Here is a 22,126-nt window from a genome sequence, read left to right as displayed (position 1 = left end):
CCCAGTTTTTAACGACTTCATATAAATCGCAATTTTGGAGGCCCCTAAGAGCCAGGAAGCTTATTTTTTATATTTGGATTGCTTGAGATTGTAGCTTTCTAATAAGGTATAACTTAAGTAGATAGCATAAATAGTACCCGATATATATGCGGGTATATCTGACATTTTTCGAAAACTGTCCCAAAATTACCCAAGTTTTTAACGACTTCATATAAATCGCAATTTTGGAGGCCCCTAAGAGACAGGAAGCTAATTTTTTATATTTGGATTGCATGAGAATGTAGCTTTCTCATAAGGTATAACTTAAGTAGCTAGCGTAATTAGTACCCTATATATATGCGGGTATATCGGACATTTTTCGAAAAATGTCCCAAAATTACCCCAGTTTTTAACGACTTCATATAAATCGCAATTTTAAAAGGCCCTATAGAGCTAGGAAGCTAAATTTTTTCATATTTGGATTGCTTGAGATTGTACCTTTCTAATAAGGTATAACTTAAGTAGCTAGCGTAATTAGTACCCGATATATATGCGGGTATATCGGACATTTTTCGAAAACTGTCCCAAAATTACCCCAGTTTTTAACGACTTCATATAAATCGCAATTTTAAAAGGCCGTAAAGAGCTAGGAAGCTAAATTTTTTTATATGTGGATTGCAGGAGAATGTAGCTTTCTGATAAGGTATAACTTAAGTAGCTAGCGTAATTACTACCCGATATATACGCGGGTATATCGGACATTTCTCGAAAAATGTCCCAAAATTACCCCAGTTTTTAACGACTTCATATAAATCGCAATTTTAAAAGGCCCTAAAGAGCTAGGAAGCTAAATTTTTTCATATTTGGATTGCTTGAGATTGTAGCTTTCTAATAAGGTATAACTTAAGTAGCTAGCATATATAGTACCCGATATATATGCGGGTATATCGGACATTTTTCGAAAACTGTCCCAAAATTACCCCAGTTTTTAACGACTTCATATAAATCGCAATTTTGGAGGCCCCTAAGAGACAGGAAGCTAATTTTTTATATTTGGATTGCATGAGAATGTAGCTTTCTCATAAGGTATAACTTAAGTAGCTAGCGTAATTAGTACCCTATATATATGCGGGTATATCGGACATTTTTCGAAAAATGTCCCAAAATTACCCCAGTTTTTAACGACTTCATATAAATCGCAATTTTAAAAGGCCCTATAGAGCTAGGAAGCTAAATTTTTTCATATTTGGATTGCTTGAGATTGTACCTTTCTAATAAGGTATAACTTAAGTAGCTAGCGTAATTAGTACCCGATATATATGCGGGTATATCGGACATTTTTCGAAAACTGTCCCAAAATTACCCCAGTTTTTAACGACTTCATATAAATCGCAATTTTAAAAGGCCGTAAAGAGCTAGGAAGCTAAATTTTTTTATATGTGGATTGCAGGAGAATGTAGCTTTCTGATAAGGTATAACTTAAGTAGCTAGCGTAATTACTACCCGATATATACGCGGGTATATCGGACATTTCTCGAAAAATGTCCCAAAATTACCCCAGTTTTTAACGACTTCATATAAATCGCAATTTTAAAAGGCCCTAAAGAGCTAGGAAGCTAAATTTTTTCATATTTGGATTGCTTGAGATTGTAGCTTTCTAATAAGGTATAACTTAAGTAGCTACCATCCCAGTATGCAAAATGATTCGAAGTTATATCGAAAATGAATCATTTTTTCGTAAAATTTTATCGATATCGACTTCGATATAATGTCGAGAATGTGCGTGTTTTCCTAAGTAGAGTGCAGAGCGATAAAGAGTCGAAAATCGTTTATTATTCTGATTCTAATTTTTATCGATATACTATACCTTTTTCGGTATTAAAAATGTTCTAAAATGATTCGATTTCGATTAAATATATGAAAAATTTCGTATACTTTATACCATCGAGCAATTTCTTCTTGAAATAATGCATATTCAATATCTTTATTATTATACAATAATGTTGCGTTAGATGTGTTTTCATTTTCAAATGCAATAAACTCTGCACATATTTCTGATGTTTGCTGATTTTGAAGAATCGAATTGTCAAAAACAACATCAATAATTGGCTGCGCTTTTCTTTTAAGACGTCTTCGATCCATTTTTCGTGTTAAACTATATTTTTATGAATATGTTATTGATAGGATAAGAAATAAAATATTATTTTCTCACAAATTGACAAAAGAATAATATGTATGTATATGAACTTGTCAATTTGTGAATAAATAAAATTTTATATTAAAAAAAAAACTCGAACATTATTCGAGATTTCTATAAAATATTAAAATACGATATTCTAAAAAATGTAGATTGGATAGAGCATCATAATAAATTCATATTTTCGATTTTAATTCGAAATAAGTTCGATAAAAAGAACTGACTCGAAATGTTGCATACTGGGATATATAGTACCCGATATATATGCGGGTATATCGGATATTTTTCGAAAACTGTCCCAAAATTACCCCAGTTTTTAACGACTTCATATAAATCGCAATTTTGGAGGCCCCTAAGAGACAGGAAGCTAATTTTTTATATTTGGATTGCATGAGAATGTAGCTTTCTCATAAGGTATAACTTAAGTAGCTAGCGTAAGTAGTACCCTATATATATGCGGGTATATCGGACATTTTTCGAAAAATGTCCCAAAATTACCCCAGTTTTTAACGACTTCATATAAATCACAATTTTAAAAGGCCCTATAGAGCTAGGAAGCTAAATTTTTTCATATTTGGATTGCTTGAGATTGTACCTTTCTAATAAGGTATAACTTAAGTAGCTAGCGTAATTAGTACCCGATATATATGCGGGTATATCGGACATTTTTCGAAAACTGTCCCAAAATTACCCCAGTTTTTAACGACTTCATATAAATCGCAATTTTAAAAGGCCGTAAAGAGCTAGGAAGCTAAATTTTTTTATATGTGGATTGCAGGAGAATGTAGCTTTCTGATAAGGTATAACTTAAGTAGCTAGCGTAATTACTACCCGATATATACGCGGGTATATCGGACATTTCTCGAAAAATGTCCCAAAATTACCCCAGTTTTTAACGACTTCATATAAATCGCAATTTTAAAAGGCCCTAAAGAGCTAGGAAGCTAAATTTTTTCATATTTGGATTGCTTGAGATTGTAGCTTTCTAATAAGGTATAACTTAAGTAGCTACCATATATAGTACCCGATATATATGCGGGTATATCGGATATTTTTCGAAAACTGTCCCAAAATTACCCCAGTTTTTAACGACTTCATATAAATCGCAATTTTGGAGGCCCCTAAGAGACAGGAAGCTAATTTTTTATATTTGGATTGCATGAGAATGTAGCTTTCTCATAAGGTATAACTTAAGTAGCTAGCGTAAGTAGTACCCTATATATATGCGGGTATATCGGACATTTTTCGAAAAATGTCCCAAAATTACCCCAGTTTTTAACGACTTCATATAAATCACAATTTTAAAAGGCCCTATAGAGCTAGGAAGCTAAATTTTTTCATATTTGGATTGCTTGAGATTGTACCTTTCTAATAAGGTATAACTTAAGTAGCTAGCGTAATTAGTACCCGATATATATGCGGGTATATCGGACATTTTTCGAAAACTGTCCCAAAATTACCCCAGTTTTTAACGACTTCATATAAATCGCAATTTTAAAAGGCCGTAAAGAGCTAGGAAGCTAAATTTTTTTATATGTGGATTGCAGGAGAATGTAGCTTTCTGATAAGGTATAACTTAAGTAGCTAGCGTAATTACTACCCGATATATACGCGGGTATATCGGACATTTCTCGAAAAATGTCCCAAAATTACCCCAGTTTTTAACGACTTCATATAAATCGCAATTTTAAAAGGCCCTAAAGAGCTAGGAAATATTTGGATTGCTTGAGATTGTAGCTTTCTAATAAGGTATAACTTAAGTAGCTAGCATATATAGTACCCGATATATATGCGGGTATATCGGACATTTTTCGAAAACTGTCCCAAAATTACCCCAGTTTTTAAAGACTTCATATAAATCGCAATTTTGGAGGCCCCTAAGAGCCAGGAAGCTAATTTTTTATATTTGGATTGCTTGAGATTGTCGCTTTCTAATAAGGTATAACTTAAGTAGCTAGCGTAATTAGTACCCGATATATATGCGGATATATCGGACATTTTTCGAAAACTGTCCCAAAATTACCCCAGTTTTTAACGACTTCATATAAATCGCAATTTTGGAGGCCCCTAAGAGCCAGGAAGCTAATTTTTTATATTTGGATTGCTTGAGATTGTAGCTTTCTAATAAGGTATAACTTAAGTAGATAGCATAAGTAGTACCCGATATATATGCGGGTATATCGGACATTTTTCGAAAACTGTCCCAAAATGACCCCAGTTTTTAACGACTTCATATAAATCGCAATTTTAAAAGGCCCTAAAGAGCTAGGAAGCTAAATTTTTTATATGTGGATTCCAGGAGAATGTAGCTTTCTGATAAGGTATAACTTAAGTAGATAGCATAAATAATACCCGATATATAGGCGGGTATATCGGACATTTTTCGAAAACTGTCCCAAAATGAGCCCAGTTTTTAACGACTTCATATAAATCGCAATTCTAAAGGCCCCTAAAGCGCTAGGAAGCTTAATTTTTGGATAAATATGTGGATTGAAGGAGAATGTAGCTTTCTGATAAGGTATAACTTAAGTAGATAGCATAAATAATACCCGATATATATGCGGGTATATCGGAAATTTTTCGAAAAATGTTCCAAAATTACCCCAGTTTTTAACGACTTCATATAAATCGCAATTTTAAAAGGCCCTAAAGAGCTAGGAAGCTAAATTTTTTTATATGTGGATTGCAGGATAACGTAGCTTTCTGATAAGGTATAACTGAAGTAGATAGCATAAATAATACCCGATATATAGGCGGGTATATCGGACATTTTTCGAAAACTGTCCCAAAATGACCCCAGTTTTTAACGACTTCATATAAATCGCAATTCTAAAGGCCCCTAAAGCGCTAGGAAGCTAAATTTTTTCATATTTGGAAAAATAAATAAGTTTCATATATACAGAAGACATGCCACCCAGTTTTGTGGGGATCAGTCCATAATTAGTCATAGCTCCATAAAAATAACTATTTATAATCATCTTCTAGGTGTAGGGTATCATACTCTCTAACTTGTTTTTATATAAAAACTCTAAAATCATTAAATCAAGAAAAGGAGCTTGATCTGTGACCACTTATGTATATTCCTAACCAAAAACTAATTTTCATGTGAAAATCTCAAAAATCTTAAATTGAGAATAGAATATCCATCTGTGATCATTATTTTTTCTGAATAAAATACGGTTTTATTATAGAAAACTACAAAAATCTTAAATCGAAAAAAGGATTACAAACTGTGATCACTCATATATTTAACAAAAATATATTTTTTTTAAATTTTGAAGTCTATGATCACTCATACGAATATTTCTGGCCAGAAATCGATTTATTTTATGTAAAACTTAATAAAACCTTAAATGGAGAAAGTAATATCGATCAGTTATCACTGATATTTCTGAGTGATCACTAATTTTTCTGATCATATTTGATTTATTTAACCAAAAAATCTATTTTTTTAAATATTGAAATCTGTGATCACTCATATTTCTGGTCAAACATTGAGTTTGTTATGTAAAACTTAATTAAAACCTAAATGGAAAAAGTAATATCGATCTGTGATCTCTCATATTCCTGACCAAAATCCATTTTTATGTGAAAAACTAAAAAATCCTAAATCAAGAATATGATTTACGATCAAAATCTTTTTTTTATAGAAAACTTCGAAAATATTAAATTGAGAAAAATATATCGATCTGTGATCACTCATATTTCTGAACAAAAATCTATTTTTTATAGAAAACTATTATTTTATATTGTAAATGTATGTATATAAGGAATGTATATTTTGCATTATGTATTAGTTGTACAATGTAAATAATAAACATATACATACATACATAGAGACATACATACAAACATACATCTATAGATGTATACTTATTTACATACATATGTATGCGTATTTGTTTGTTTGTCTATGTGTGTGTGTGTGTAAATGTTCTTTTACATGTGTATGTATAACATTTTTTGTTAAAACAAGATTATGAAGGATATTTTCCGATTTGTTTGTAGGTGTTTTCAACGAAAGAAGATGCTCAAAATTTTCCTTTAACGAAGAACAAGATTATAGGAATCAGTGCGGAAAGCATTCAGGCAGGAAGGAAGGGGTTGTTGGAATATGATGCTTATTTAACACTCGTGTAAGATGAGGTTCGTGAGATTTGTCAATAATGCGAGTAAATGTACGGTGGGCATATTTATGTATATATGAATGTACCCACATACATATCTACTTAATACACCATTTGCAATTGTATTTAAGAAATTTCCAATTGAATTTCCTTCCTAGCCTTTGATTAAAACTTAACTCATGTGTTAAATAATCTTAACTAAATGAGAATTACATATTGATTATTTTAAATGCTACATTACAATTCATATGCTTATCATTACAAAGCTACTTCTAAGTAATGCAGACGGTAGTTAGCTGGCTTAAATCGCTACGTTTAAATATTCTAGACGAATTTGCAAATCTTACGGTTCTCTTAGAAATTACAGATTTTTCCATGTCAATTCCAGAAGTTTCTATTTGTATTTCAGAATCTTTATTATGACTTAAAAATTAGGGATTTACAATGGATGGCTCATCTTTAGAACGCGGTTTTTGTTTTTAATAACTTTTTAATAACATTTGGAAGGGCTTTTAAGGAGTGAGTTCGAAAAAACCTTAACACACGTTATTCCTTAACCCTTTAATGCATATTGCTGCCAATTGTCCACATTCCAGTTCCACTTAATTTTAGACGAACTTAAGCTTGATAATAATTCAGATTCTCCTTAAGAAAAATCAAATGGAATACGAAAAGTTTCAGCTAAAGACATTCTAAATCAAACTAAAGCTATGCAACATTTGATGTTTTATTTTATTTTTTTAATGAAATGTGCGAACTCCTAACGCTAGCCGATATTGCTAAAAGTTTCAGCATTTGATTTCTAGATGACAAAGAACTCCCGGAGTACCGACTATTGCAAAAATGCTAAGTAAGGGCCAACATAGTATTTATACTTAAAATATTTACTTAATTTATAGATTTTTGGTAATTATTCGAACTTTTTTATATATATAATTTGAAAGTAAATTTTTAATTAGGCTTAAGTTCATTTTTATATTCTTATTATTACAAATTTATCATTTTATTAGTGTTGCTGTAGTCAACCTTTGGTTAACAATTTAGCTATGAATGTTTTTGTGTTTTTTCTTTCTCCTTGGTGTTGATTCATTGAATCAAACTGGAGATTGAAAATTGATTTTAGTCTTTTATTGTGCCATGTGTATATTTTATTTAATTTATAGATTTTTGGTAATTATTCGAACTTTTTTATATATATAATTTGAAAGTAAATTTTTAATTAGGCTTAAGTTCATTTTTATATTCTTATTATTACAAATTTATCATTTTATTAGTGTTGCTGTAGTCAACCTTTGGTTAACAATTTAGCTATGAATGTTTTTGTGTTTTTTCTTTCTTTCTCCTTGGTGTTGATTCATTGAATCAAACTGGAGATTGAAAACTGATTTTAGTCTTTTATTGTGCCATGTGTATATTTTATTTAATTTATAGATTTTTGGTAATTATTCGAACTTTTTTATATATATAATTTGAAAGTAAATTTTTAATTAGGCTTAAGTTCATCTTTATATTCTTATTATTACAAATTTATCATTTTATTAGTGTTGCTATAGTCAACCTTTGGTTAACAATTTAGCTATGAATGTTTTTGTGTTTTTTCTTTCTTTCTCCTTGGTGTTGATTCATTGAATCAAACTGGAGATTGAAAACTGATTTTAGTCTTTTATTGTGCCATGTGTATATTTTATTTAATTTAAATAAATTTAGACGAACTTAAGCTTGATAATAATTCAGATTCTCCTTAAGAAAAATCAAATGGAATACGAAAAGTTTCAGCTAAAGACATTCTAAATCAAACTAAAGCTATGCAACATTTGATGTTTTATTTTATTTTTTTAATGAAATGTGCGAACTCCTAACGCTAGCCGATATTGCTAAAAGTTTCAGCATTTGATTTCTAGATGACAAAGAACTCCCGGAGTACCGACTATTGCAAAAATGCTAAGTAAGGGCCAACATAGTATTTATACTTAAAATATTTACTTAATTTATAGATTTTTGGTAATTATTCGAACTTTTTTATATATATAATTTGAAAGTAAATTTTTAATTAGGCTTAAGTTCATTTTTATATTCTTATTATTACAAATTTATCATTTTATTAGTGTTGCTGTAGTCAACCTTTGGTTAACAATTTAGCTATGAATGTTTTTGTGTTTTTTCTTTCTCCTTGGTGTTGATTCATTGAATCAAACTGGAGATTGAAAATTGATTTTAGTCTTTTATTGTGCCATGTGTATATTTTATTTAATTTATAGATTTTTGGTAATTATTCGAACTTTTTTATATATATAATTTGAAAGTAAATTTTTAATTAGGCTTAAGTTCATTTTTATATTCTTATTATTACAAATTTATCATTTTATTAGTGTTGCTGTAGTCAACCTTTGGTTAACAATTTAGCTATGAATGTTTTTGTGTTTTTTCTTTCTTTCTCCTTGGTGTTGATTCATTGAATCAAACTGGAGATTGAAAACTGATTTTAGTCTTTTATTGTGCCATGTGTATATTTTATTTAATTTATAGATTTTTGGTAATTATTCGAACTTTTTTATATATATAATTTGAAAGTAAATTTTTAATTAGGCTTAAGTTCATCTTTATATTCTTATTATTACAAATTTATCATTTTATTAGTGTTGCTATAGTCAACCTTTGGTTAACAATTTAGCTATGAATGTTTTTGTGTTTTTTCTTTCTTTCTCCTTGGTGTTGATTCATTGAATCAAACTGGAGATTGAAAACTGATTTTAGTCTTTTATTGTGCCATGTGTATATTTTATTTAATTTATAGATTTTTGGTAATTATTCGAACTTTTTTATATATATAATTTGAAAGTAAATTTTTAATTAGGCTTAAGTTCATTTTTATATTCTTATTATTACAAATTTATCATTTTATTAGTGTTGCTGTAGTCTATGAATGTTTTTGTGTTTTTTCTTTCTTTCTCCTTGGTGTTGATTCATTGAATCAAACTGGAGATTGAAAACTGGTTTTAGTCTTTTATTGTGCCATGTGTATATTTTATTTAATTTATAGATTTTTGGTAATTATTCGAACTTTTTTATATATATAATTTGAAAGTAAATTTTTAATTAGGCTTAAGTTCATTTTTATATTCTTATTATTACAAATTTATCATTTTATTAGTGTTGCTGTAGTCAACCTTTGGTTAACAATTTAGCTATGAATGTTTTTGTGTTTTTTCTTTCTTTCACCTTGGTGTTGATTCATTGAATCAAACTGGAGATTGAAAACTGATTTTAGTCTTTTATTGTGCCATGTGTATATTTTATTTAATTTATAGATTTTTGGTAATTATTCGAACTTTTTTATATATATAATTTGAAAGTAAATTTTTAATTAGGCTTAAGTTCATTTTTATATTCTTATTATTACAAATTTATCATTTTATTAGTGTTGCTGTAGTCAACCTTTGGTTAACAATTTAGCTATGAATGTTTTTGTGATTTTTCTTTCTTTCTCCTTGGTGTTGATTCATTGAATCAAACTGGAGATTGAAAATTGATTTTAGTCTTTTATTGTGCCATGTGTATATTTTATTTAATTTATAGATTTTTGGTAATTATTCGAACTTTTTTATATATATAATTTGAAAGTAAATTTTTAATTAGGCTTAAGTTCATTTTTATATTCTTATTATTACAAATTTATCATTTTATTAGTGTTGCTGTAGTCAACCTTTGGTTAACAATTTAGCTATGAATGTTTTTGTGTTTTTTCTTTCTTTCTCCTTGGTGTTGATTCATTGAATCAAACTGGAGATTGAAAACTGATTTTAGTCTTTTATTGTGCCATGTGTATATTTTATTTAATTTATAGATTTTTGGTAATTATTCGAACTTTTTTATATATATAATTTGAAAGTAAATTTTTAATTAGGCTTAAGTTCATCTTTATATTCTTATTATTACAAATTTATCATTTTATTAGTGTTGCTGTAGTCTATGAATGTTTTTGTGTTTTTTCTTTCTTTCTCCTTGGTGTTGATTCATTGAATCAAACTGGAGATTGAAAACTGATTTTAGTCTTTTATTGTGCCATGTGTATATTTTATTTAATTTATAGATTTTTGGTAATTATTCGAACTTTTTTATATATATAATTTGAAAGTAAATTTTTAATTAGGCTTAAGTTCATTTTTATATTCTTATTATTACAAATTTATCATTTTATTAGTGTTGCTGTAGTCAACCTTTGGTTAACAATTTAGCTATGAATGTTTTTGTGTTTTTTCTTTCTTTCACCTTGGTGTTGATTCATTGAATCAAACTGGAGATTGAAAACTGATTTTAGTCTTTTATTGTGCCATGTGTATATTTTATTTAATTTATAGATTTTTGGTAATTATTCGAACTTTTTTATATATATAATTTGAAAGTAAATTTTTAATTAGGCTTAAGTTCATTTTTATATTCTTATTATTACAAATTTATCATTTTATTAGTGTTGCTGTAGTCAACCTTTGGTTAACAATTTAGCTATGAATGTTTTTGTGTTTTTTCTTTCTTTCTCCTTGGTGTTGATTCATTGAATCAAACTGGAGATTGAAAACTGATTTTAGTCTTTTATTGTGCCATGTGTGTATTTTATTTAATTTATAGATTTTTGGTAATTATTCGAACTTTTTTATATATATAATTTGAAAGTAAATTTTTAATTAGGCTTAAGTTCATTTTTATATTCTTATTATTACAAATTTATCATTTTATTAGTGTTGCTGTAGTCAACCTTTGGTTAACAATTTAGCTATGAATGTTTTGGTGTTTTTTCTTTCTTTCTCCTTGGTGTTGATTCATTGAATCAAACTGGAGATTGAAAAGGTTGACTACAGCAACACTAATAAAATGATAAATTTGTAATAATAAGAATATAAAAATGAACTTAAGCCTAATTAAAAATTTACTTTCAAATTATATATATAAAAAAGTTCGAATAATTACCAAAAATCTATAAATTAAATAAAATATACACATGGCACAATAAAAGACTAAAATCAGTTTTCAATCTCCAGTTTGATTCAATGAATCAACACCAAGGAGAAAGAAAGAAAAAACACAAAAACATTCATAGCTAAATTGTTAACCAAAGGTTGACTACAGCAACACTAATAAAATGATAAATTTGTAATAATAAGAATATAAAAATGAACTTAAGCCTAATTAAAAATTTACTTTCAAATTATATATATAAAAAAGTTCGAATAATTACCAAAAATCTATAAATTAAATAAAATATACACATGGCACAATAAAAGACTAAAATCAGTTTTCAATCTCCAGTTTGATTCAATGAATCAACACCAAGGAGAAAGAAAGAAAAAACACAAAAACATTCATAGCTAAATTGTTAACCAAAGGTTGACTACAGCAACACTAATAAAATGATAAATTTGTAATAATAAGAATATAAAAATGAACTTAAGCCTAATTAAAAATTTACTTTCAAATTATATATATAAAAAAGTTCGAATAATTACCAAAAATCTATAAATTAAATAAAATATACACATGGCACAATAAAAGACTAAAATCAGTTTTCAATCTCCAGTTTGATTCAATGAATCAACACCAAGGAGAAAGAAAGAAAAAACACAAAAACATTCATAGCTAAATTGTTAACCAAAGGTTGACTACAGCAACACTAATAAAATAATAAATTTGTAATAATAAGAATATAAAAATGAACTTAAGCCTAATTAAAAATTTACTTTCAAATTATAAAATATTTACTGTTAACTGAAATTTTAAATTCGAGTTGATCCTAACAACTACAACCTCAAATAAAAACTAACAGAAACCACCTGACATTTCTAAAATGTTTAACAAATTTGAAATTCTTATGCTTTTTTTAAAATATCAGCAGGATGTTTACATTTCCATGCTACAGTACATCAAAACTATAGACAAGATAGATTACTATAAAAATATGACTTCGAAAAGTTTAGGAATTTCAGAGGAAGTTAGCTGGTGAAAATTTAAACATAGCTCAAAACTTTCCAGCTGGCCAAGGGTATTTTTGTTTAGCCCCATGTAGCTCAGTTATAACTAAACATTATAAAAATAATATTTATTATTGTTTTAATTTCTCGCAAACTGATAGCCATATGAAATATAAACTTTACCAGTGATGGTCTCTATAAAAATGTGTTGCGTTAAACGCATTATCAACCAACAAAACAACAGTAATAATTATAGACCAACCACATAAAACACTTTAATGACCAAAGATTAAAAATCATTAAAAACACATAATGTGTTTAAATAGAAAATAATGCAATAAACATTAAGTGTTTTATTTCAGTCATAAATAATAAATAATAACTTTTAAAAACAGAGTAACAGATTCCATATTGCTTCACAGAAAAAATAATTGTCGATTTTTTTTAAATTAAATTTTTTTTTGGTTTTGATTTTATTTTCAATACAATTACTAATTGATTTAATTATTTCTTTTAATTCAATTCGAATTTCTGTTGACAAAAAATTTTAAAAATCAAAGCAACCAAATATTTTGACAATTCCAAACCAAAATAATTTTTTCAGCCAAATGTAAAATTATTTTTCGTAATTTTATACGTATGTATGTGGATAAATATTGCATTGAAATATTGTATTGAAGATATTGCATTATGTACAGACTATAGATGTGACAATCATGGATTCCAATCGTATTGCAAGAGGTAAGTTAGTTTTCCATTATTTATCATTAGTTTTCCATTATTTGTGTAATAGACGTTTATCACAAAATTCAAAATTATTTGTTTTTTTAATATTTTTCAACAAACTCAAGACTATTACTCTTGAAAAAAATCTTAAGGATTTTATAGTACAATTTTTTTTTTGGATTTTTCTTATTATTACAAGTTTATACAAATTAAATTCAAATTTAATTAGAACTTCTACAAAATATAGAAAATTTGGATGTTTAATAGTTATTATAATTAACTCAATAATAATTATATTATTATATAATTATGATTTTTATGAAATTATTATATCAATAAAAGTACCTTTGTTATGAATTTATACAGGAAATTTGTTATATATTTATTATGAAAAAAAATATATTTCTCATAAGCATTTAAATAAACAATTCTATAATAATTGTATATCCATTGATACACTGTGCATTTGTTTATCAACATTCGTATTTATCTATCTTTATTATTAACTAGCTAAAACCCGGTGTGCTTCGCTACCCGTATCGTAATGAAATAAAAAGTTTAGAGTTAAACAAATATATTTATTAAGTTATTAAAATCTACAGTTTTCCTTTTAAATTAATTCTTATTATATTATCTTATGATTTACAATATACTTATTTAGTCTATCAAATTAGTTTCTATTTTAATAAGTAGTACATTATTTGTTTCTTATTTATAACCTTAATGTTAAATATAGAAGTTTATAGAAAAACATTTTTTATTTAATGTTTGATATATACATTATTTTTATTAATTATTTTTTATTCTAATGCCTTAGGATATACAATATTTTTGGTTTTTCCTTCTGGTGCATATACATATAAGTCTGTGGGTTTTCCCACTCGCGAACATGCAACATAAAGCTGTCCATGTGAAAAACATGGATTTTCTAGATTTAGTCCACAAACTTGCAAAGACTGACCTTGAGCTTTATTAATTGTCATTGCAAATGCTAGGCGAATAGGAAACTGCAATCGCTTAAAATCAAATGGCATTTCCGAAGTTATCATCGGAATACGTGGCAGCAATACATCTGATCCATTGTACTTTCCAGTTATAATGGTCGCCTCGATTAGATTGTTCATTAATTTCTTTACTATAAGTCGAGTGCCATTAAAAAGTCGTGGTGGATCAATGTTTCTTAGTAAAATAATAGGAGCACCAATTTTCAACTGCAAGTCATGTGGTGGAAAGCCCGGCAAATCTAACGAATTTAAAAATTCTACTGGATAATTGACGACATCCTCAATATTTGTAACAGTGTCGATTGATTTATAAATTTTTAGATTACCATCGATGGTATTCAGAATGTTGCTGTTGATGGAGTTAACGTCTATATTTTTGGCTGCCAGTAACGCGCGTTCACATAACCATTGCTTGTTTTTAAAATTTTGTCCGATATTGGGGAAAACGCAATTTATTAACTCTTGTATAGATTGCGTCATCCTGCAGAAGTCAGATGGAAATGTTATACATTTTGTTGTGGGATGGATTGGCATTTTACCGTTCCCTAAATCCAGTAATTGTTTGGAAAAAGTTGAAGCTGAAGCATCACGTTGCAACTGAACACGCATATTAGTCGTCAATTTTAGTGTGTGAACATGTTTCCAAAGGTATGATGATTTTAGACATGCATTTAGCTCATCAGCTGGCGTTGATCCCGGTATTACCGGAAGCGTTTGACGAAAATCGCCAGCTAATAGAACTAATGCACCTCCAAATATTTTGTTATTACTTCTTAAGTCCTGTAAAGTGCGATCAAGGGCTTCCAAAGATTTTTTGTGCGCCATGGTGCATTCATCCCATACTATGATTTTACTTTACCCATAGAAGAATTTTTCTTTATGTTGCATGTGTAATCTTCGTAAAATTGAGGCTTCAATGGTAATTTGAGTGCAGAATGTGCTGTTCTGCCACCATCTAAGAGTGTTGCTGCAATACCAGATGATGCAATAGCTAATGCAATATGTTTTTGCGATCGAACTTTTGCCAAAATTAATGAAATCAAAAAAGTTTTTCCAGTTCCTCCGGGTGCATCAATAAAATACAGTCCTCCATGTTTGTTTGATATTGCTGCCATTGTAGTATTGTATGCTATTCTCTGCTCTTGTTGTAAATGTGGTAAATTTTCTTCCAGTAAACTTTCCAAATCTTGGGTGTTGTAATCTCTTTCTCGTCGCAAATCTTGATCATGTGCATCAGTTCTTGACCGAATCGGGGAAATCATTCCAACGTCAATGAGTGCGACATTCTTTATCTCCAAACATTTGTCTTCCAGTAAAATTAATGCCTCATTATACATTCTTTCGTTGAGTTCAATTGTAGCGTTGTTTGTGGTAACTCTCTCCCGGTGTAATATATCTTCAGCCATATATGTTTTGAATTTATTCCATAGTTCTTTTGGATTGGCTGGTGAGCAAGACACCAATATTATTGCAAATAACGTTCTTATTTTCGAAGGATGGTTGATTGCCGCTGCATCTGCAAGCGTGGTTTCCCAATGACTATCGTTCTCCAATAATTGTAGTTTTTGGCATGCCTCTCGATACGTTGCACATATTTCGCCATCAACAGTACGCAAGTTCTCAAAAGATGTTGGTCCTGGAACATTAATTAAAAGCAGTCTTAAATAAAAACATTCTGAATTTTGGGGATGGACAGTATACACCCTACCTAATGCATCTGTTGAATATAAATTTGGCCATCCTGCAACAGGTTTCCCTTGCTTACGACGTTGGAACTTCCTTGTTGATGCATTCCACGTATAGTACGTTGGAATTTCTGAATACAGCAATGTTTTAGCAAATAAATCCATTCTGCAAAGATCAAAAAATGAAGTTAGTGTTGTAGCCGGTGGTTCTGTTGCTCTCTCTCGCGCATTTCCTTCTGTAAAATAAACTCGTTGTCCATTTTCAAGATGTACTGATAAATGAACAACTGTGGGATGCCGTTCATGAATAGGAAATCCTAAAATTCGCCAAACTAATTCATTGCTACTAATGTACCTGGCCATCTGATACTGAGTAATTTCATCGTTTGGATTTTGCAACGAAAAAATAGCCATATCCGACCCTTTAGTTACATATTTGCAGCTGTATTTGATAGACTTTACAGAATGACAATACTCCACATTTATATGCGCTTTAAAGGTTTTTGAAAGCAATGGACAGTAAGGCACTATCCAGCGATTATCAACATCATTTTCATTTATCTTTACTGAAATTGTTTGGCCACCATCATCCACAGAACGTCGGCGATAAAGTGGGTATCCATCATTTCCCGAGATTGTTTGTTGAAGCAATTGACGTGGATATTTCTTTGTGCATTTTCCATCAACCATGCATGGAGAATGTGTATTAATGATTCCACATGGACCATGAATCATATTTTTAATTACAATTTCGTGCAAATCTGGATCAATGTTTGGATCGGGTATCTCTGCAGAAATTATATTATCAATAAGATTAGGTGTAATTTTTTTCAACCAACCAAATCAAAATATGAGCGTGTGGCAATCCACGTTTCTGCCATTCGACAGAATACATCCAGCACCGTGTTTCTCCAAATACATGACATTTTACAATGAAATCCATAAGAGATTTTAATTTTTTTTTAAACACTCGTGCTGTTATGTCATGTCGATGTGCTGATTTTTGGCCATTGGACAATTCAGAAATAATTTCATTCCACTTGGGATTACATGTAAATGTAATAAACAGATCTGGGCGTCCATATGATCGAACATACGTCATTGCATCTTGACAATATTCCTGCATATGACGTGGGCTGCCTGTGAAAGTTGCTGGTAGAATTATGGCTTGGCCAAGTTCATTGGGATTTATATCATTTTGATTATTTAACGCATCCCTAAGATGAATATAATTATCCACTCGTAATTTAGCTTGATTACGGCGTATGTATAATAATTGCTCCGTTTCAATTTTCGCGTACATATCTACAATGTATTGGTGAAATAATTCCCGGCAATTTAGAACGTGATTCACATTTTGGCGTATCATTATGCGATATGCATAGAAATCCATTGCACTCACTTTTTTCCTTGTTGTTACATCTGAAATTAGAAAAAATAAAAATAAATTAGTTTAAGTTTGGAATATATCTATAATAAGATCTTAAAATATTTCAACTTACTTGTTGCTGGATTAATTTGCCGTAACTCAAAATGATATCCATCTTCCCCATATGGCAATATAATTGGATACTGAAGTGCGTCATATGAACGATGAGTTTCAGCTATCCTGTTTGTTCGATCGTCACGTCTACGAATAATAATATCACGTGGGGCTATTGGATCACCAACCATTAGAATTGCCACATCGTCCATTGTGGGTGCATTGTAACGTCCTTGGTATTGTCCAGCTGGTGTTTTATCAGCATGAATCGCTATGACGTGGTCATCTGTACATAATCGCGGGTCATCTTTGGCTTGCTTAAAGGCCCTTATTAATTCGTTGTTTTCATGAAACATTACCTGTAATTCAGCTACAATACGTTGCTTTGTTCCAGGGTTATAATGCTGCCGTTGTTGTACCTGAACATTATCATCTGCCTGTCCCATGAAATAAATTTGAAGAAACTTGGGCTCTTCATTTGGAATTGGCAAAATTGATCCCATTAGATGATATATTTGTCCTTGCACACGAAATGTTGGCATGTAATTATCTCGAACTACTTTAGTAGCTCCGAATGATGTCATTTGAAAACACGAATTATATTTTCTTATGTTACTAAGAAAATTTCGAGAATCCTCGCTAGTTCCTAAAAAGAGTCATTCATAATAAATATTTGGTATGTTAATTGATATAGATTTAAAAGGATTTACCTGAAATCAGTGACTTTAAAGGTTCTGGTGGTGGAAGCATATCTGGCAAAACAATTTTACCGTTTGAACAACACATTCCAGGAGCTTCATTTTTGTACCTGTGTGCATTACAATATTGGCAAACTACATTCATGGGACCAATTGCCACTAATATATCATTAGCATAGTCCATATCTGTTCTGTAATTAAATGCAATACGTGCGTAAGCATCAGAAGTATTCCGACGATTAACCGCCATTCGATTGCGATTTTGTTCACGACGCAAGTCTTGTTGCTCTGACCTCTCTGCTGCTCTTCTTGATGATGTTTGAATACGCTGGGCTTCCATGCGTGCTTCTCGTTGTTCTGATGTTTCATTTGCTCTCAATGTTGTGGCATGGTGACGCAGACCTTGAAGGCGCCCTTCCCTTTCTGATGGCGTTTCGTTAGCTCGTGATGTAGTGGCATGATGCCGCATATTTTCTATGCGTAGTTCTCGTTCTGGCGGTGTTTCGTTAGCTCGTGATGTTGTGGCATGCTGCCGCATATTTTCTATGCGTAGTTCTCGTTCTGACGGCGTTTCGTTAGCTCGTGATATTGTGGATCGTTGTCGCTGACTTTGAAGTCGTTCTTCGCGTTCTGATTCGACAGCTCGCTCTATTGATGATCGCGATCTTTCCCTTTCAATACGTTCGCTGTATTGTTCAAAAGCCGCAGCTGCTCTAGACGTTGAAGCTCTACTCGCTTCAGTTCTGAGGCGAGCTTCTCGTTCTCCCGAAGTTTCATTTGCTCTTTGAGATTGCGAAGACAACGCTTTTTTGGTACGTTTGTATAGCGATGATTTTTTGGGGGGCATTTTTATTAATAAATTTGGACACTTAAAAATGTGTAACTCTTTTAGAATCAAAGATTCAACTAAATATTAAAATTGCATGCACGTTATATATATCACTTTTTCTTTAAAAAATTAGGTACACATTTCGGAACAAGTCATACCCTTTAAATAATAAAAATTCAGGTAATAAAATTTAAACATATCACTTTTCTTTAAAAAATTAGGTACAAATTTCGGAACAGGTCAAACCCTTAAAGAATAAAAATTCAGGTAATAAAACTTAAACATTCACGTTGATGGCAGGTCTCAAAATAGTTTTTATAGGGTTTTATTACTACTAAGGGTAAAAAGTTGTTTTTTAGTTTTTATAAATTATCATCGAAATGTTACTACCTAAATACTAAGACCATATGTCCACAACCGATCATTTATGGCCCAAATATCTAGTAATTGAATTGCTCACACAAAATGTAGAATCTACATATTTTCCTAAATAAGCAATAAATAATATTTACTTCGTACAGGAAATATGGTAATAAAAATTTCTACCTCATGTAATTTCGAAGATTAGTATTTATATATACTTTCACAGGTATACTAATTTTAACTTAACATTATTGATTGATCAAGATTTTTCTCCACGTATAAAATACAAATAAGCAAACAATCATACAAACAAACACACATTCACTTTTATATATAGATAAGGGTTTCAAATGTATACAAATTTTAACATTTACTTAATATTGTTGGTAGTCAGCGCATTTCTGTCCTAAATATTAATATTGATAGATGATATAGCTTTCCCTATTTATAATTTGTCATCATATGTATGGGAGGTGCCACGCCCACTATTGATAGTCCGCCCATTCTTGTCCTAAATATTAATATTGATGGTAGAATAACCGTACCATATATCTTATTGTTTCCCATATATACATTTTTTTTAATTATCATCATATGGGAGGTGCCACGCCCTCTATGGCTACTACTCCCATTTTTGCCGCAAATATTTAAACAAACAGTGGAATTGCTCATGCAAAATTTGAGGACTATAGCTATTATAGTTTCCTAAATATTTGATTTTTAAAATTAACTTTGTATGGGAGGTACCACGCCCACTTAAAATTTCAAAACAAAAAGTAGCCTATAGCTCCTTCCAGACATACATAAATGTACTGTAAAAATTTCAAGCAAATCGGTTCAGCCGTTTAGCCGTCTATAGATCCCAAACTAATAATAATAAACATACATACATACAGACACACATTCACTTTTATATATATAGATATATGCATGAGAGTGGATATCAATAGTGGTATACAAACATGTTTCTGTGGAGAGCACATTAAACAATGTTTATAAACATGTTTAATGTCTCACTAATAAGCAAAAGCTTATTTGACCAACTCTGGTTTAAATGTTGAGGTAGAATTACTGATTATAATAATTATTTTATAAAAAAATAATCATTGAGGTTTGGTGGAAAAAGTTTAGCAACACTAGCCACGAACGTGCTTTCGTTAATGTAAAACCCCAAAAATTCTTTCTTTTTATCATCGGATTGTGCAACTATTTAGACGTCTTTACTTCTATTAAAAAAAAGTTACATTTAAAACTACACAAGTGATCAAGTTACAATTAAAAGATTTACTGTCAACTCCAAGATCTTGCAAATAATTGAAAGGTATATTGTTACAATTGTTCTGGTAAATTTTGTGTGTTAATTCTAATGAAACTTTATTTAGGCACACGAAGTGTTAAAGCCATCTATAAGCTGGATGTAAATCTTACGTAATATTGAAAGACCACATGATATAAGATTTACCCATAAATTTATGTAATCCCAAATACATTTTACCGGAGTTCAACATTGTGTAACCAAATGGTGTTCGGTTTTGCTAATTTCTATTTGACAAAACTAGATAATTTTTATATTTCCAAATTCAAAAGTGCTAGTAAATCATTGGCTGGTAAGAAACAATTCTGCGTTTTACCATTTTGAATAAATTCTAAAGCCTTTTATTTTACTAATAGGTCTATCATCGTTAACAATTTGACTAAATGATAGCCAGCCAACAAATTTTACTCTTGCATATCGTAACTACAATTTTCCCAATACTATTGTCCAATATATTTTCCATCCCAAAGTGAAGTTTAAGCACGTTCGATAACCTAAAAGTCACAAATATCAAAAACATAACCTCAACTATCTTCAAATTGGTTATGATTTCGAAGCCAAAGTCATTATAATTTCACATATTATTTTAATTATTTTCAAGAAGAAATAATAGTTTTGTTAAAACTATTATACATTTTTCTTCATGTGCTAATATCCATCTAGTGCACATTATAACAAAATATTCCGTTTTGATACATGCCTACCTAAAATCCAATTAAACATTTGCTTCATAATTATAAACTAATTTAAGACAAGTTTTTTTTTTACAAAAAAGATTTTTTTTAACGTAAATATTTATCTTATGTGTTAAGTTTTGGTTTTGATATTAAATATTGTCCTAATATCATAAATGTTAATGTATGTTAAATAACTTTGCTAAAACTTAAACTCTAAAGGGAAACCCTAAACATCATTATATCTTTATTATACTATAGATATTATTGTACGTATATGCAAGAATTTTATTTTCATTATCATTTAGTCCAACATCCCATCTAATGACAATCGAGAGGCCTCTGCGACATATCTAAAGTTGGTGAGTTTCAAAATAACTTAATAATTTGTATATTAAATCAATGAAAATTACTACTCTTGCATATTCTCTTAAAAACTAAAATGAATTTTATTAAAATTTAAAAATAAAATAACATGCAAATAACAAAAACAACAAAATCGTTATAGAAAATAAAATATAGAAAAGAAGAAATATTAAAGAGAAACTAAACTTACGAAAAAGAGAACAACAGAAAAATGTTAATTTAATTTTAAATAGTCATAAAACTTGAAACAATTGAAAAAACTTTACATTCTCATTATTTTATTTTTTGTTGTTCTAAATTTTGTAATTCTGGTTTCTTAACCGATATTCTCTTAAATTTATTTTGCAAACAGAATCATTCAAATGGATTATTAAATATTATTATTATTTTTGTTATTTGTAAATTTATTAATTATTCTTATTTTCGAAGGATGGTTGATTGCCGCTGCATCTGCAAGCGTGGTTTCCCAATGACTATCGTTCTCCAATAATTGTAGTTTTTGGCATGCCTCTCGATACGTTGCACATATTTCGCCATCAACAGTACGCAAGTTCTCAAAAGATGTTGGTCCTGGAACATTAATTAAAAGCAGTCTTAAATAAAAACATTCTGAATTTTGGGGATGGACAGTATACACCCTACCTAATGCATCTGTTGAATATAAATTTGGCCATCCTGCAACAGGTTTCCCTTGCTTACGACGTTGGAACTTCCTTG

The 22,126-nt window shown here is 29.7% G+C and overlaps 1 protein-coding gene across 1 annotated transcript in view; it reads right to left on the bottom strand.

The window, feature by feature from the left end:
• Nucleotides 1-14,821, bottom strand: part of LOC135950659 (uncharacterized) — a 77,468-nt gene extending 62,647 nt beyond the window's left edge. Inside the window, exon 1 of the mRNA XM_065500189.1 lies at nt 13,954-14,821. Within this exon, the coding sequence (XP_065356261.1) occupies nt 13,954-14,821 (868 nt within the window). The remainder of the gene's footprint in view (nt 1-13,953) is intronic.
• Nucleotides 14,822-22,126: the final 7,305 nt, after the last annotated feature.

Source organism: Calliphora vicina, chromosome 2 (assembly GCF_958450345.1).
Source record: "Calliphora vicina chromosome 2, idCalVici1.1, whole genome shotgun sequence".
Lineage (NCBI taxonomy): Eukaryota > Metazoa > Arthropoda > Insecta > Diptera > Calliphoridae > Calliphora > Calliphora vicina.
Note: the sequence above shows the minus strand (reverse complement) of the source record. Positions and strands in the feature narration are given on the sequence as shown.